General features: G+C 39.6%; 1 protein-coding gene across 1 annotated transcript in view; it reads right to left on the bottom strand.

The window, feature by feature from the left end:
• NAV3 (neuron navigator 3) overlaps positions 1–17679 on the bottom strand; it is a 569112-nt gene extending 551433 nt beyond the window's left edge. The window contains exon 1 of the mRNA XM_075932261.2: positions 17515–17679. Within this exon, the coding sequence (XP_075788376.2) occupies positions 17515–17616 (102 nt within the window). The 5' untranslated portion in view covers positions 17617–17679. The remainder of the gene's footprint in view (positions 1–17514) is intronic.
• Positions 17680–18483: the final 804 nt, after the last annotated feature.

Here is an 18483-nt window from a genome sequence, read left to right as displayed (position 1 = left end):
TATATGACCAATGACTTAATTTATTTAAACCGGGCCTTTCAAATGTTTTGTTTTTTTTCCTTTCTGATTACACTGTGCATCTTTAAAAATATCTACACTATGTCTTTGGATTTATGAAGCCATAACCATTTTTGCAGTAAACAATAACACAATAATTTACTGTGACTATGATGGAAGCATCAAAAAATCAGAAATCAAATTAGATCACATCACAAATACAACTGAAAACATCCAAGTATAGCTCTTTACGGTAATTTTATCTTTCAGTCTTACAGTATTTGTGGCACATAAAGAACAAAAACAGCACTGAGTGATTTGAAATAGATGTGAGTAAATTAGTAAAGCCTCCACACAGAATCAACATGTTAATGTGAGGAAAAACAAATCTGATTTCATTACCATTTTGCATGATAGTCTGCTAGTATTATAGGTATATTATCAACAAGAGAAATAGAATTTCATTAATATATTATAATGAATATTAAAAATAGTTAACAAGGAGGGAAAGGTAAAGCTCAACATAGAATAGAATAATTAGAATAATAATTTAATAATATACAATATATTAGGGTATTTTTAAGGGCCCAGAAACAGAAATGCCTCAATTTGCACAATGTAAGATATATAGTACAAGTGAAATACACTTTTAACACAATACAAATAGTAAGCGGGCTGCATAAGTGGCCCTCCATCTCAGTGAGCCGCAAGACTATTGTAACCAATAGTCTTCTTGGATAGGGTATTATGCTAACTGAGCTTGGGTACCTAGAATATGTGGGATGTGCCAATTGAACTATAGCAGCACTTTGATTGGATTCAGAGGGAACATGCATATCTCATATTCAGTGTTCTGTGCAATCAGCATGCACCTCGCTTCACATGTGTGTCACTTTACTTATACTGGTAGGAAAAAACCGACAGAAACCAACAAAATCTGGCAACCCTGCGCATGAACAACAGTGAGCAAAATGTCACATCAACCTCACATAGAACCCTGATGGGCCATATGTAACCCTCAGGCTGCAGTGTCCTACCACTGGAATATACAGTTCACTTGGCAATATCATGACGCACTGGCTACCTATTGATTTTTCATCTGGAAGGTGCTAGTTTTGTGCATATGGCTCTCAATCACTATGAGCTGTCTTTTTAAGAGAATTCTTTTGCCCATGTGCTGTGCAGTCACAGCTGAGATAGCAGAGGGGATTGAGCTGGTATCTCTCAGTTTACCCAGAGAAAACTGCCAACAGGGCATTCCTCATGAGGGCCCCTCTGCTTTGGAATTCACATCTGTCATTTGCTAAATAGTCCAAATGTGTTGCCTTCTCAGACATGTTGCAAGGTGGATCTATATTTTCAAACTTGCGGAGGGGGAGTGTATGGCTGATGGTTGGGATATTTGGAGAAAATAAGGTATTTGTAGATAACGTTGATTTTTGTTTAGTTATTTGTTGTGAGGGGAGAAGTAGCTAAGGTTGCCAGATGGTTTCAGCAAAAATACTGGACACCCTTGACATTATATCACAATCTACATTATATCTTATTTAGAAAATACCGGACATTTATGTTTTCTCATTTATATTTTTTCAATTTGTTTCCCGTACAGAAATCTCAAATACTGGACTGTCTGGTTCAAAACTAGACACCTGGCAACCCTAGCAGCTACTGAATTTATGTCTTACCTAAATGTTTGTAAGAGGCACCAGCTGGATGTGTAGGTATTTATTTAAAAATATATAAATAGAAAGAAATAACAACAAACAAATCTGTAAAAACCTTATCAGAAACATTTTGGTTCAGTGTCCCTTCTCTCACTCTCTATCAAAAGCTTGTGTGGTTTCTCCTTCAATCATATTACTGTTTGTTGTACAAGGGTGTAATACAATCATATACATTGTACATCTGTATTTTGAGGTTCACGTGTGTGTGGCATAGATAGGAAAGGTAAACATTTCCATTTCAAATTTTCATTTTATTTGAATCGGACTTGTGGTAAAAATACCAATGCCTGAAATAAGATAAACCGCAAGTATTTTAATATATGAGATGCCCTATTCTCACTGAATAACGTGAGCAGGAACATCAGTGTCCTAACAGACTCTTTTGATTAGTTCTAATAAGGACTTACTCCACAAAGCTTCTGACAGAAACAAGCTAACAAGCCCATAACAGACAATAGCATCCCCACTGTTTACAGCAGCTTAAGGGTGTGAACAGTAATGAGCCTGCATAACTCTAATCCCATTTGCATGTCTATTAAAAAACAGTATATTGTACTGAATGGCATAATATTGGAGCCTTATCTTCTATTTATGAATTGTGCAAGTACATTCTGAACAGGGCTAATGTGATACAATCATATACAATTCCTATAGCATCAGCTACTTGTTTGAAACTCATTAAGCCGTAGGATCAGAATAGCAATAATGAATCTGCAAATTGATTCATTCTCCTTCAGTGATTTCCAAGTGTCTCTTTTTCTGTTAATTCTTTCTCTTTGTGTGCATGTGTTTATTTAAAAAGTTTAATGTTATTATATTCAAAGAATAACATCTAAAGTCAATCAAAACAATTTGTACTGTATTCCTTTGCCTATGTCACCCTTAAAAGAGGTAATTCAGTCTGTTATAAATTAGAGCACTATTAAATAAAGGCATGATTTTAAAAATATGAGCTAAACTGCTAAGGTAAGAAGATAGCAATAAAATATTCTGTTTTTAGATAGCAGGTTTAAAACAAACAAAGAAGCATTACTTCACTCAACACACAGTCAACCTGTGGAACTCCTTGTCAGAGGATTTGTGAAGGCCAGGACCTTAACAGGGTTCAAAAAAGAGCTAGTTAAATTCATGGACGACAGGTCTATTAATGGCTGTTAGCCAGGATGAACAGAAATGGCGTGCCTAGCCTCTGTTTGTCAGAAGCTGGGAATGGGCAACAGGGGAGGGATCACGTGATGATTACCTGCTCTGGTCATTCCCTCTGGGGAGACCCAACACTGACCACTGTTGGAAGACAGAATACTGGGCTAGATGGACATTTCGTCTGATCCAGTATGGCCTTTCTTATGTTCTTACATCCTTCTTCACACAGACAAATCTACCAAACACTAGGCTGTAAGCATAAAATCCTGTAATTAAAAAAATCATCTGACTGGGGCATCTTAGGGTATGTCTAGACTACGTGCCTCTGCCGACAGAGGCATGTAAATTAGACTACCCGACATAGTCAGTGAAGCGGGGATTTAAACATCCCCCGCTTCATTAGAATAAAAATGGCTGCATGTTGTGCCAGCTCAGCTGTTTGTCGGCACAAACAGGCAGTCAAGACAGGGATCGGTCGGCAAAGCCTTTCCTTGCCGACCGATCCCCGTCTTGACTGCTGGTTTGTGCCGACAAACTGCTGAGCCAGTACAATGTGGCGGCCATTTTTATTCTATTCATATTTAAATCCCTGCTTCATTGACTATGTCGGTATGTCTAATTTACATGCCTCTGTTGGCAGAGGCATGTAGTCTAGACATACCCTTACAGGAATTTTTGCATTTAAGAAATATGCTTTTCAAAGCCAATATGTTAAGTTTTCTGGAAAGATTACATTAAAGTCATCGTTAGTCTGCATTGTTAATCAATACTTCCCATGCTTCTCTTTTAAAAAAAATAGCTAGTAGTCTTTCTAATTAATATTTTTAAACTATTTTACTAGCAAAGAACAAAAATAGAGAAACAGCCACCTTGTCTTTCCATTCTTACTCTAGTCACACATAACTAGGTCAATGGCATGGCATAGAGAGCTTATTAACATCAGATTTTTGTTATAAAAAGCAACTCAGGAAAGTATAAAAAGCATATAGTACAGACTAGTTTCACATACAATATAAAGCACAACACAGGAATCAGTGGTTAGAATCATTTAAAAATGAAGATTCGGAATCAAGTTGAGAAAAATAAGTGCACAACATTTATGAGCTCTTGTAAGAAAGTGTTCCTTCAGCAAAGAGACCCCTACTTTGAACCACAAAAGACTGCAAGATTTATGAACTTTGTGCTCAATTATTAATAGACAAGTTAATCAAAAACTCATTCCCAGGACAAGTATTTTCTAATAAAAGGTGAGAAATATCATCCCTCATGTAAAAAAAATTATCTTAAAGCTTGGCCTTGTTCCCATTTCAGATCAATGACAAGGCTCCCATTGACTTAAACTGAAGCAGAAGCAGATCCTGAAATCCTGCTAGGGAGAACATCCATCCATCATAACACTCATCAGCAGTATCTGCCATTTTCAACCATAGGACCAATTTTAAATGTCAAAGGGTTACATTGAGGAGGGGAAAGACCAATTCTCAATAAGCTAAACTGAGAGCATAAAGACCATTTTTCAGCTCAGATTCTGAATACAAAATGTTCAAAGATGCTCAGCTGCTTTACCTGAGCATCAGACAGACATGGAGTAAAAAGTGTTCCATCTAAAATCCTGAGTTGTAGACCTCTCCAGTCCTTCAAACATCCCCATCACAGCCTTCTTCCCCAATCCATCTTCTGCCAAACTACCTTTGCAGCCAAAAGACTGGAAGGAGGAATCCTTTCTTGCCAGCAACCCCATCCTTAACTCCCTCTCAAGCAATCTTCAAGGATTTAGCAATCTAGATTCTGTCTCCAATGTGCCCAGGAACACACCTTAAGACCAAAACCTGTTTCCTTCTCCTTATGCTCTTCAGGAATATCCCCACCTTCCCACATCCCTTATTACAGGGACCCTATAACCATTATAAAAAACAACTACTGGGGCTGCTCCTTGCCCTAAAATTAATTGCTACTAACTCTGCTTCATTTTTGTTGAACCGGCCAGCACTCCCACATCCATTTGTCTGAGGTTAATCAGTCCCTTTCCTCTTTTTGTGGAGACTACATACCTTGAGAATCCTGTTCTCTCAGTACTTATTCCTTTCTTCCTCAGGCTCAAAGGCTATTTTGCTTTTCACTCCCCTCTTCTCTCTTGGGGGAAAAAAAGCTACTGGAGAAAACACATTTTCAATGTGTAATCAAATATAAATACAAATTTTCTTCCTAGCACAGTCACCCTGAAGGGTGACCGTTCATCTCCTTAAAGGTGAAAGAAAAATGCAGGACAATGTAGCACTTTAAAGACTAACAAGATGGTTTATTAGATGATGAGCTTTCGTGGGCCAGACCCACTTCCTCAGATCAAATAGTGGAAGAAAGTAGTCACAACCATATATACCAAAGGATACAATTTAAAAAAAATGAACAAATATGAAAAGGACAAATCACATTGCAGAACAGAAGGAGGATGCGGGGGGGTGGGAAGGGGGAGGAAGGAAGGTAAGTGTCTGTGAATTGCTGATATTAAAGGTAGGGAGAGTGGGATGTTTGTGAGTTAATGGTATTACAGGTGATAATTGGGGAAACTGTCTTGATAATGGGTGAGAAAGTTCAAAGACTTGTTAAGTCCTTGTTGGTAAGTGTCGAATTTTAACATGAATGACAGTTCAGAGGATTCCCTTTCAAGTGCAGATGTAAAAGGTCTTTGTAGCAGAATGCAGGTGGCTAAGTCATTTAGAGAGTGTCCTTTCTGGTTAAAGTGGCAAGAAACTGTTTTCTCTTTGTGATCTTGTCTAATATCTGTTTTGTGGGCATTAATCCTTTGGCGAAGTGTCTGAGATGTTTGTCCAATGTACATAGCAGACGGACACTTTCGGCACATGATAGCGTAGATTATATTTCTGGATGCGCAGGAATATGTGTTCTTGATCTTATAACTCACTTGGTTAGGTCCAATAATGGTATCAGCAGAATGAATATGTGGACAAAGCTGGCAACGGGGTTTGTTGCAAGGGACTAATACCAGGGTTGGTATTAGTGTGGTATGTCCTGTGGTGGTTGGTAAGAATCATCTTGAGGTTAGGTGGTTGTCTATAGGAGACTATGGGTCTGTCTCCCAGAGCCTCTTTGAGTATGGTATCCTGTTCCAATATAGGCTGTAGTTTCTTGATAATGTGTTGGACAGGTTTAAGTTGGGGGTTGTAGGTGATGACAAGTGGTGTTCTATTGTTGGTTTTCTTGGGTCTGTCTTGAAGTAGATGGTTTCTAGGTATTCGTCTGGCTCTTTCAATTTGCTTTTTTGTTTCTCTGGGTGGGTAGTTGAGATTTATAAATGCTTGGTAGAGATCCTGAAGCTTCTGGTCTCTGTCAGTGGGGTTAGAGCAGATGCGGTTGTATCGAAGGGCTTGGCTATAGACGATGGATCGTGTGGTGTGTTCTGGATGGGAGCTGGATGCATGTAGGTAACTGTATGAGTCAGTGGGTTTTCTGTAGAGAGTGGTGTCTAATTTTCCATTGTTGATTTGTACGGTGGTGTCCAGGAAGTGGATCTCTCGTGTAGAATGGTCCAGGCTGAGGTTGATGGTGGGGTGTAGGTTGTTGAAATCTCTGTGGAATATCTCCAGTGTTTCTTGGCCATGTGTCCAGATCATAAAGATGTCATCGATGTACCGTAGGTAGAGGAGGGGTGAAAGGGGACGGGAGTTGAGGAAACGTTGTTCTAGGTCAGCCATAAAGATGTTAGCATACTGTGGGGCCATGCGTGTACCCATGGCTGTGCCGCTGATCTGGAGGTATAAGTTGTTCTCAAACCGGAAATAATTGTGGGTGAGAACAAAGTTACATAGGTCTGCTATCAGGTTGGCAGTAGTGTCCTCTGGGATAGTGTTTCTAATTGCTTGTAATCCGTCTTCATGTGGGATGTTGGTATATAGAGCTTCTACATCCATGGTGGCAAGGATGGTATTATTGGGGAGGTTATCGATGTTTTGTAATTTCCTTAGGAAGTCAGTAGTGTCTCGGAGATAGCTGGGGGTATTGGTTACGAAGGGTTTGAGAAGAGTGTCTACATAGCTGGATAGACCAGTAGTGAGCGTGCCAATACCAGAGATGATGGGACGTCCGGGGTGCCCAGGTTTATGGATCTTGGGAAGTAGATAGAACAATCCTGGTCGGGGGTCAGAAGGTGATTCTGTGAGGATTTGTTCCCGAGTAGCTGTGGGGAGGCTTTTAAGGAGACAGTGTAGTTTCTTTTGGTAGTCCAAGGTGGGATCAGAGGGGAGAGGTTTGTAAAATGTGGTGTTCGAGAGTTGTCTGGTTGCCTCCTGGTTATAGTCGGCCTTATTCATAATGACCACAGCACCCCCTTTGTCAGCTGGTTTGATTACAATGTCCAGGTTGTTTTTGAGACTCTGGATGGCATGGTGTTCAGTATCAGCAATTCACAGACACTTACCTTCCTTCCTCCCCCTTCCCACCCCCCCGCATCCTCCTTCTGTTCTGCAATGTGATTTGTCCTTTTCATATTTGTTCATTTTTTTTAAATTGTATCCTTTGGTATATATGGTTGTGACTACTTTCTTCCACTATTTGATCTGAGGAAGTGGGTCTGGCCCACGAAAGCTCATCATCTAATAAACCATCTTGTTAGTCTTTAAAGTGCTACATTGTCCTGCATTTTGCTTCAACTACCCCAGACTAACACGGCTACATTTCTATCATTAAAGGTGAAAGACACCTTTAGCATGTAGCATATGCATAATGTACATGCACACATTGAAATTCCTAGGAGAGAAGATAATTCTAAATGATAAGACAAGGTAAATGGTTTCACAAAGAGTTTTCTTTAAAATGAGTATTTGGCTTGTTAGTAGCTACTCCATTCATTAGCATTACATTAGTTTGATGTTGGTACTGGGGTGCAGTATCAAATATGGAGGCAAAAATGTGTTCATGAATTCCTGAATGGTACTATCAGTCACTTAATACTAATCTTCAAGCATCAGCCATTCTTCCCCCCCTGACACTCCACTCTCAGATACTAAAAACCTCTCTAGCACATTCAGTTTGAGTTCAACAGTGCTATCGCCCTCAAGGCACACTTCACTGACACACAACAATGAGCATTAAGTCAACATAACCTTAGTGATAAGAGCAACAATTTGAAAGCTCCCATCTCCCTGTCCATTCTTCCTCCCCTTTATGATCAGGCTCAAGCAACCAGTCATTCCAAATAGATTTCTCAGAACAGCATTTTCACATAATGGATCTTGTTAACTATGACCAGCAGTTTTGTTTTCTGTAACCAGAGGATGTTCTTTCATAAACGATGAATTGTCCAAACTATACCATTAATTGCAGAAGTTTCTCTTCTTCTAATTCTACACTACTGTCTTTCAGTTAACTACTGAAAAAACTTAACGAATAGTCTAGCAGCACCTTAAAGATTAACAAAACATGTAGATGCTATCATGAATTTCTGTGGGTACAACCCACTTCTTCAGATGACTGGAGTATTAAAAGACCAGATCCAAGAATAAATAAAGGAAGGTGGAGGAGAGGGGGGAGAAAAAAAAAGGGGGAAAAGAAGTCGTGAATTAGATTGTTCAAGTTACCAGAAGCTGATAAGAACAATTTGCACCTCTAAAAGTCCTCATTGTTTAGTTGGTTGGTCAAGTCATTAGGATGTGGAAGGTAGTGTGTGAGCCAGCCAATATCTTTATTCATTCCTCTCTGGTAGGAATCAAACTTGTAAATGAAGTTAAGTTCCAACCCTTCCCTGTGTATTTGGCTTGTGGAATTGGACTGAAACAACACTGTGACTTTGAGATCCATTAATGAGTGCCCAGGCAGGTTAGTTTTCTCCAACAGGTCTCTGTATGTTGCCTTTTGGGATATCAGTTTTGTGTCCATTAAGAATCTGTCCATTTTAGCCAATATTTGGCCTTGATTCTTTTGGGGTCTTCTGGGCTTTAAAAGACAATAACATTAAGTATTAACAGAAAAGTTAAGTGGTGCTTATGTGCTTAATCCCATTAACATTTACCATTCACACCTTTGCAAATCTCCCCCTTAATCATGTATCCTCATTTAAGGGGAACGTGGGGGAGTGTAAAATGGCATGAGTAATATCTCAACATTATGCTGCAGTTCATCAGCATAAAGGTCTAGAACTTATATCAACTGTGAATATGCAACGTTTAGTTGTGCATTGATTTTCAGAGGCAGCAAATTCCATGAGACAACCCTTTCCACCATAATGCAGCTAACACTGAATCATCATCAACTGCTTATCCAATATGAAATTTATAGAGATAGGTTATGTAGCAAGAGGGAGTTTTTTAAATGAAAGCATGAAAAATTACATTAATTGTCGCTTGCATTAAGCTATTTGTTTTCTTTTCCAAACAGAGAACAGCTAAAAATTCTCAGTGAAGCCTTCAGGATAACAACAACAGTGAAAACAAATCAGTGTTAGAACATTTTTGAACTCTAAAACCTAGCCTGTAAAATTATTTTCCCCAGAGTAAACTGACATTTCTACTGCATTACTTTGACCACATGCATTATACATGTTTAAGTGTCAATTTCTCTAAATGCCTCCTAATAGACGCCACTGTTACACAAAAATATTTATGTTTTAAAGCTCGGATACTACTTAGTTGTTAAATTCATCTACATTAACAATATGATAAGGTATTTCCAGTTTATTGCTTGCATTCTAACCTTCAAATATTTTGTTTTGGCCATTTAAAATGTATTATAAATAAGGTCATAAGGAAGGCAGAGACAGTAGAAATCAGACCTTATTTCCTTAAATATGCTACTTATTTTTTTTCCTCAGACTCTAAACTCCTCAAGACAGAGATTATGTTTTTGTTCATGTATGTACAGGGCCTAGCACCTAGGACTCCCTTATCATGACTAGGGCCCATAAGGCATCCTGAATAAAAAATAAATAAAAAAGAAAAAAGGAAAAGGTTAAAAATCTCTTAGAAAAGTTATACGTCTGCAAGTCAGGAGGGCCTGATGAAATGCATCCTAGAATACTCAAGGAGCTGACAGAGGAGGTATGTGAGCCTCTTGCTATCATCTTTAGAAAATCATGGGAGACAGGAGAGATTCCAGAAGACTGGAAAAGGGCAAATATAGTGCCCATTTATAAAAAGGGAAATAAGATCAACCCAGGAAACTACAGGCCAGTCAGTTTAACTTCTGTGCCAGGAAAGATAATGGAGCAAGTAATTAAGGAAATCATATGCAAACACTTGGAAGATAATAAGGTGATAGGGAACAGCCAGCATGGATTTGTAAAGAACAAATCATGTCAAACCAATCTGATAGCTTTCTTTGTAGGATAACAAGTCTTGTGGCTAAAGGAGAAGCGGTGGACGTGGTATACCTAGACTTTAGTAAGGCATTTGATACGGTCTTGCATCATATTCTTATCAACAAACTACGCAAATACAACTTAGATGGGGCTAATATAAGGTGGGTGCATAACTGGCTGGATAACCATTCTCAGAGAGTAGTTATTAACAGTTCACAATCCTGCTGCAAAGGCATAAAAAGTGAGGTTCTGCAGGGGTCTATTTTGGGACTGATTCTGTTCAATGTCTTCATCAGCAATGTAGATATTAGTAAAGAGAGTACGCTTATTAAGTTCACAGACGATACGAAGCTGGGAGGGGTTGCAACTGCTTTGGAGGATAGGGTGTGATGGTGCGTTGGGGTTTTCCCATATCCTGCATCCCTGAAATGGCACAAACAGACTCCACCAGCCAGTAGAACAGAGGGAGATTATTGCCTTTCCAGGATACAGCACAGCACAGATGTAATCTGGTTACAGGGCAGGCTAGGATGCTTCAGCCCCCCTTAAGATGGGTGAGACTGGGCCCCTAAATTCCAGCCTGTTGCCTAGGCTGCTTCCTCCATGATCTCCCAACAGAAACTAACCAACTCTTCTCCAGCCCTGCCCCCAGCCAGGGGCGGCATTCCACCTTCCTTTGTTTCTCTCCCTGGGGGTAACTGGTCAGACAAATTTGGAGCCCCCTTTGCAAAATGACTCACCCCCTGCCCTGCTGAGTCGTGCTACAGACAGCAGAGGTCACCCACAGCCCCAGCAAGGTACCTACACTACGTCACATAGGGTCATAATTTAAAATGATCTGGACAAACTGGAGAAATGGTCTGAGGTAAATAGGATGAAGTTTAATAAGGGCAAATGCAAAGTCCTTCACTTAGGAAGGAACAATCAATCAGTCTCACATACAGAATAGGAAGCAACTGTCTAGCAGGGAGTACTGCAGAAAGGGATCTAGGGGTCATAGTGGACCACAAGTTAAATATGAGTCAACAGTGTGACACTGTTGCGAAAAAAGCAAACAAGATTCTGGGATGCATAAACAGGTGTGTTATGAGCAAGACATGAGAAGTCATTCTTCTGCTCTACTCTGCACTGATTAGGCCTCAGTTGGAGTATTGTGCCCAGTTCTGGGCACCACATTTCAAGAAAGATGTGGAGAAACTGAAGAAGGTCCAGAGAAGAGCAACAAGAATGATTAAAGGTCTAGGGAACATGACCTATGAAGGAAGACTGAAAGAATTGGGCTTGTTTAGCTTGGAAAGGAGAAGACTGAGAGGGGACATGATAGTGGTTCTGAGGTATCTAAAAGGGTGTCACAAAGAGGAGGGAGAAAAATTGTTCTCCTTAGTCTCTGAGGATAGGACAAGAAGCAATGGGCTTAAACTGCAGCAAGGGAGGTTTAGATTGGACATTAGGAAGAACTTCCTAACTGTCAGGGTGGTTAAACACTGGAATAAGTTGCCTAGGGAGGTTGTGGAATCTCCATCTCTGAAAATATTTAAGAGCAGGTTAGATAGACATCTATCAAGGATGGTCTAGATGGTACTGGGTCTTGCCATGAGGGCAGGGGACCGGACTTGACCTCTTGAAGTCTCTTCCAGTTCTAGTGTTCTATGATTCGATGAATGTAAATTACTAATACATTTTAATGATAGAATAGTTCAGGTAGTGTTAACTTTTCCTCCTAATGGTATAAAACAGCTCTCAAACCGAACCAAAAGTAGTTATTTCCATGTTTCTAAAGATTCCCAATCTGCAATATTAGAGAGGGGGAAACACTGACTTACCCTGCAGTACAGAATCACATTTCAGACTTTTATCTGGGTCTGCCTAAATGCTCCTAGTTTCATGAAAAGCATGTTTATTTAGTCTTCAGCAAAAGTAGGATGGCTGAATCTACAATGTAAACATTAAAAAACAAGCCTTCTTTACAAGCCACTATTCAGACATGATATAAATAGACAGTTTCTGTCTCAAAGACCTCACTATGTTGGTTTAGCAAACAGATAAAAGTAAGATGTGGTAACAGGGAAATGTATTAGCGGTGAGGAGTCCTGTGGCACCTTATAGACTGACTGCAGTGTAGGAGCATAAGCTTTCTTGGGCAAAGACCCACTTCATCAGAAATGTATTGTAAACCATAATCACAACTTGTCCCCAGAGTAACAATGGTCAGCAGGCAGGGTTTACTGGGCATCATGTCAATTAATACAAACACTTCAAAAGAGTTTTTTGTTTGTTTAAATCAATTTTCAAATTCCAACCAATCTGTCTTCAGTCCTGCAGCCTGACGCCACACATGCCACCCCCAATACTTGCCCCTTTTATCCTATTCATGTTACAACTTCATTCATTCATTCTTGGAGTATAATAAAATATACTTCTCTTCCACCCCTTTATTCCCCTCCCCCCATAAAAAACCTTAAGTTAACTTATTTGGCATGCCAGATCAAAAACTGAACAACAAGGGCTACTGAATCTTAAAGAAATCTGATGGCACCTGAGAAATTCTGCAGGCTAAAGTCAACTAAGACAACCCACGCTTGACAAATATATTTCGCCAAAGATACTGTCAGGGTTCTATTAATAACTCTTACCACTGCAGAAGATTTCAAACAAAGACACAGTTATGTAGAATGGTTCATAAAATAAACTGACATCAGGAAGGAAGCACAAGTATTCATTTCCTCCTTATACAATATTCTTTCCCATATCCCCTATTAAAAAGTTTAGTTATACAGGGTAATCAAAAGCTTCTTTATTGGCCCTGAAGATGTATTAGGATAAGCCATATGTAAAAAAACAACAACAACAACAACAAAAACTGCACAAAACCCTGCACTCAGATAAACAATTGCTTACATTTTATCAGCATGTTAAACACCAGTCAGTTTCTTTATATTCACAACCAAGGAAGATAAACAGTATTTTTATTCTGGTGATCTACAGCTTGATTTTTAAATCTAGGTGTTTTTTTTTTTTTACCAGAACGCCTAGCTGAAAAGGGACCCTGGTGGCCAGCTAGACTGTTAAAAGTCCAGCAAGTCTGGCTCCTAGCTGAGAAGGGCTATGGCGCTTTGTGTGCTGCCCTTCTCCTGAACACTAGTTCCACATTTGCACTGGCCAGGAACCAGTCAATGGGAGAAGTGCCTGTGGGGAGGAGCAATGTGTGAAGTCTCCTGCACTACTAGGGCATTGACTGTAGCTTGATTCTCATAGGCTGCATATATCCTGCATTTCAGGTGCAGGTGTACCTGCACTACTAGGGCATTGACTGTAGCTTGATTCTCATAGGCTGCATATATCCTGCATTTCAGGTGCAAAATTCAGGTTCCCTGAACAGCTACAAGTACATTATTCATCTGATCTTGTTTCAATCAGCATGTTCCTGAAATGGTGAAGATAAATTTCTCCATTGCTAAATTTATTGAAATTAAACAAAATGGATGTACAAACACAAAGTATTAATTTAGCTACTTAAGAGAATAGGTGTCCAAAACTTTTATAGAAGAAAAAAATACAACTATCTGTTTCAGGGAAGCTCACAGGCAGTTGCACACTCACTAAGGACAAGCCTGCCAATGTTTATAGGTTATTCAAAAGGAGTAGCTATGCCATTATTATTGGAACAATTCTCTGAACATTTTTGTATAGCCCCTTTTTCCTGCAACTGCCTTTTCAAATATAAAAGCAAAACACACACTGTAGAGAGCAGCTAAAAGCTGAATGATTGAGGTCAGTTTTACAGTAGAGCTTCTTGAGCAATTGTTAGAAGATTAGCAACTTTTCTGTTGAGAAAGGACTCCATATTTATTGGAAGAAATAATAAGAGGAGGAGTAACAGCCTTCTGATAAAGGCCAAGGGCAGCAACATTGATGTCTCAAGAATACCCAATCTCTCTCACACACACACATACTAACAAAAGACCACACGTAGAAGCAGAATATTTGACACACAGAAAGGTGAATTTTAAGATCCATCACTGAGGTGGCCATGTTTCTTTCACCAATAATATGTCAAAGCAGATCTGTACATAAAGGGAACCACCATTTGTGAATGTGACAAGAGGTTGAACAGCTATATCTCCCAGAGGGTACTCTGAAGTAAAGGAATTTTTGTCTTTCCTTCCTTAGTCTCTCTTTTTTAACTGAGCTCTGACTCCTTTCGTGGGATGTATATGTTGTCTGCAAAGGAGAGCAGGTAAAAACAGCCAAGCTAATATCCCATTCTTGAAACCAGTTTCTTGTTTTTAATATAAATTAAGAAGTCATAGAATCATAGAAGATTTTGGTTGGAAGAGACCTCTAGCAGTCAACTAGTCCAACCCCCTGCTTGAAACAGGGCTAACCCAAACTAAATCATCCCAGCCTGAACTATGTCAAGCCAGGTCTTAAAGAAGTCATCAATTAAAGTCGATATTTACCACTTCTGTGGAACCTACAAAATAACACTTGCTATGTTGCTTGTACTGTGGAAGTTGAAAGATCAGAGTTTCGTTTGTCAAAGGGAATAGTTGTTTCAGTGGTTACACATGGTCTGCTTTTGCGGAAAAACTTGCCAGCTGTCCACACTGGCCGCTTGAATTTCCACAAAAGCACTGACGATCTCATGTAAGATTGTCAGTGCTTCTGCGGAAATACTATGCTGCTCCCATTCGGGCAAAAGTCTTTTTCCGAAAGACTTTTGCGCAAAAGGGCCAGTGTGGACAGCAGAGATTTCTTTTCCGCAAAAAAGCCCCAATCGCAAAAATGGCGATCGGGGCTTTTTTGCGGAAAAGCACGTCTAGATTGGCCACAGACGCTTTTCCGCAAAAAGTGCTTTTGCAGGAAAAAATCCTGCCAATCTAGACGCGCTTTTCCAAAAATGCTTTTAATGGAAAACTTTTCCGTTAAAAGCATTTCCGGAAAATCATGCCAGTGTAGACGTAGCCATGGGGTGGCAGTTGATTCCCCAGGAACCAGTGAATGGGGATAATAAGCTCCCAGTGTGTACCAGCTCCTGCCTATCCCCCTATACTGCTCCTTAGACTTTAAAGCTGGCTCCCTGCCTGTGCCAGCTCCCACTTTCCCTCCTTCCCCCACCTTGTATCTCAGGAAGTGGGGGGGGGGGGGCGGGGAGGAGGAGAGTCAGCTCCTCAGAAGCCGGTGCATGCAGGAACCTGAGTGTAACCGTGAACATTAACTGTGTACATGGTTTCATTTTCATATCTCTAATGCAAACTGCAGATCTTTATCCAAACGAGTAAGAATTAAATAGACGACTTTTTAAAAACAGGAGCATTATTAAATGTTTCTCCTGCAAATTTTAATAAATATTTTACTAAAAAAATTATGTACAATCCTAGACTGTAAGGCCAGATAGTATAGTATGACCTCCTGTACACTGCAAGCCACAGAACCTTACCTGCCCAATCCTATTGATTACCTGTTCTGTTTACTCCCCCTGGGGCATCTGGCATTGGCCACTGTTGGAAAACAGGCTACTGGGCTAGATTATCCTTTGGTCTGACTCAGATGGCCATTATGCATGTTTCATAATAGACCAATAAACCTTGGCTGAGCTACAGACTTTAAGACTTCACATTACAGAGAATCCATCATCTATTTTAGTTCAAATGAGCGAGTGACACATGCTGCAAAGGAAGGTGAAGACTTCCTGGGTCTGTCAGTCAGTCTAACTGGGGAGGAAATTCCTTCCCAACTGCAAATATGGCAATCAATCAGTTAGACCCTGAGCACGTGGAAGAGATCTACTAGTCAGATATGTGGGCACGATTTCTCTGAAATAACTCAAGCCCTCCCTATCTAGTGTCCCATATCCAGCCATGGGAAATATTTGCTACTACCGGTAGCTGTTTCAGATGGGGCCATATACCACTGTAGGCAATGTCATCATACTGATTCCTCAATAAATCTATCAAGCTCAGTCTTGAAGCCAGTAAGGCTTTTTTTGTCACCACCACTCTTATTGGAAGGTTGTTCCAGAAATTCTCTCCTGTATGAGGAAAATACAATTGCCCTCTAAACCAGTATTTCTTAAACTTCTTGAGACTGTGGAACACCAAACAATTTTTTTTTATGCAGAACACCTATGAAAAATTTCTTCAAAATAAAAATTGATGTCAGACAAAAAAAGACAAAAACAAAGAAGTAACAAAAACAAAGCCGAGGTTGTGGCACACCTGCGAGTTGTTCACGGAACACCAGTGTTCCGCGGAGCATAGTTTAAGAAACACTGCTCTAAAGAGTACAAGGGCCTGACTCAACACCTAATGAGGTCACTGGAAAGATTAATTGATTTCAGTGGATTTTAGATCAGGACCTTTGTGCTACCCATTTGGATGCTCCCTTAAATCTTGAGAGTGTGACAAAGAGGGATTTTAGTGCATACGTACATGAAGCTTTAACTTTGGAATCATCACTACAAACAGTTCCATAGATTTTATTTATCCAAATCACTTTATGGATACCTACTGGGTGAGTACGTTTGAAGTGTAATTTATAATGCAATTTACTAAACCAAAGATTGTATTAAAGCTGCATGTGGAATATGCTAGGAACATTTGCCACACTACCCTTCTTAGATACAAGATGTGAGATAATCAAAAATATTTATTTGTATTTGGGGAAATACAGCAAAAGACTACACCCTTATTTTTTATTCCTAACATTAACCTCAATATACAGTAGTAAGAGTTCTAAAATATCTACTATTCCTAAAAATATATAGAAAATAAATATTAAAAGCAAAGCATGTTTCCCTACACCGAACCCCAAAACACCATCTCTCCTTTCTGCAACGTCCTTTTTTGTTCCAAATAATGCATTTCTGGGAACTTTAGCCCTGGGCAATCATAAACACATGCTGTGTAAGGGAAAAAGAGGAAGAAAAGAAAATGATAGTATTTAACGTAATCAAAACAGCATTGCTCTAAGATCCTGTATTAGAGCAGCATTTTCACAAGTATTATATGCTGGTAATGAATTCTTTTCTTTCCTAAATGGGCGCTTTAGTTGCTTGTTTTATTAAGTAAAGTCCCATTAAGGAAAGAGAGGAGTTGATTACAAATGAAATGAGACAAAATAAACAATTAGACCATTGTAGAGTGTCTGATTCCCACATAGAGCTGCCTCCAATTTCCCTGGACAGCTGTCACAGCAATCACCTCAGTCACAGTCCCCTCTTTTAAAGGAAAATGATTTTCCCACTGTTTCATTTGCCTCTCTTGAAATTCCATGTTACCCAACAAAACAGCACAATTTGGGTTACAAATTTAGCACTTTCAGATCTGCTACTGGACTTACCTTGGTGAAAGTGTATTCCTGAAGAGCGCAGTTTCCAGTCTGTTCTGCCAGCTGTTCTGCTAACAAAAGAGAACTGTCTGTCTCTCTCTCTAGCTTTGCCATGAACTGACATATCAATAAAACACTACAAGATTTTTGACAACTCAAATTCAGATTGGTCAGAATCAGCAGTCACACTTTGAGTATACTGTGGAAGAATGACTTGACTTGCTTTAACCATTCAAGGGAGAGGGAGAGGGAGAGAGAGGTGCTGACCACCCCATGGGTACTTTGCAGCTGTCTTCTTTGCATATAGCAACTCTTTTGAAATGCAACATAATTGTAAAAAATAAAACCCCACCCTATATCTTGATTCAAGATGGGCCCAAATGAACCCCCGATCTGAACTTCCAACTTCTGAAAGACAGATCCAAACTTCAATTTTACAGTTTGGGCCCATTTCTGCACTGTTTACTGCACTGTTTTGCATTATTACACCAGATTATCGGATAAAGTAGAAAACGGTATTTTGCTGTACATGAAGTCAAATATATATACAGCAGCTTTTAAACCTAAAATAATGTTAGCTCTGACTTCCTTGACTCCTGGGTACTGTTGGTACCATTTTATTCTATTTGTTTATGGCCAGGGCTGCTGTACAAGCTGGCTTCCGCAACTGGTAGAATCCATAAAAACAGCACTGTTTGAGACTGACAGCCATAACGCTCTTTCTACAAAGGGACCAGTGCTACTCTAAAGCTTGGTATTACCAGCTCCATCTGTTTTCAGGGAAGAATGAAATCCCAATTCTCTAAAAGGCTCTCTTGTATCCTCTTTTTCTCCTCTCCCCTACTTGATATTTGTCCTGCACTGCTTTACTTTACAAGGCAATAGGCAGGTATATAAAATAAATATCAAGCTTTGTGAGACAATCAGATTTCAACATCTGATTACAGAACAAGGTGTCACTTTAAGCAATAGGTAGAAAAT

This window comes from Pelodiscus sinensis, chromosome 1 (genome assembly GCF_052426305.1).
Source record: "Pelodiscus sinensis isolate ZL-2025 chromosome 1, ASM5242630v1, whole genome shotgun sequence".
NCBI lineage: Eukaryota > Metazoa > Chordata > Testudines > Trionychidae > Pelodiscus > Pelodiscus sinensis.
The sequence above is the reverse complement of the archived record's forward strand: the minus strand, read 5'-3'. Positions and strand labels throughout refer to the sequence as shown.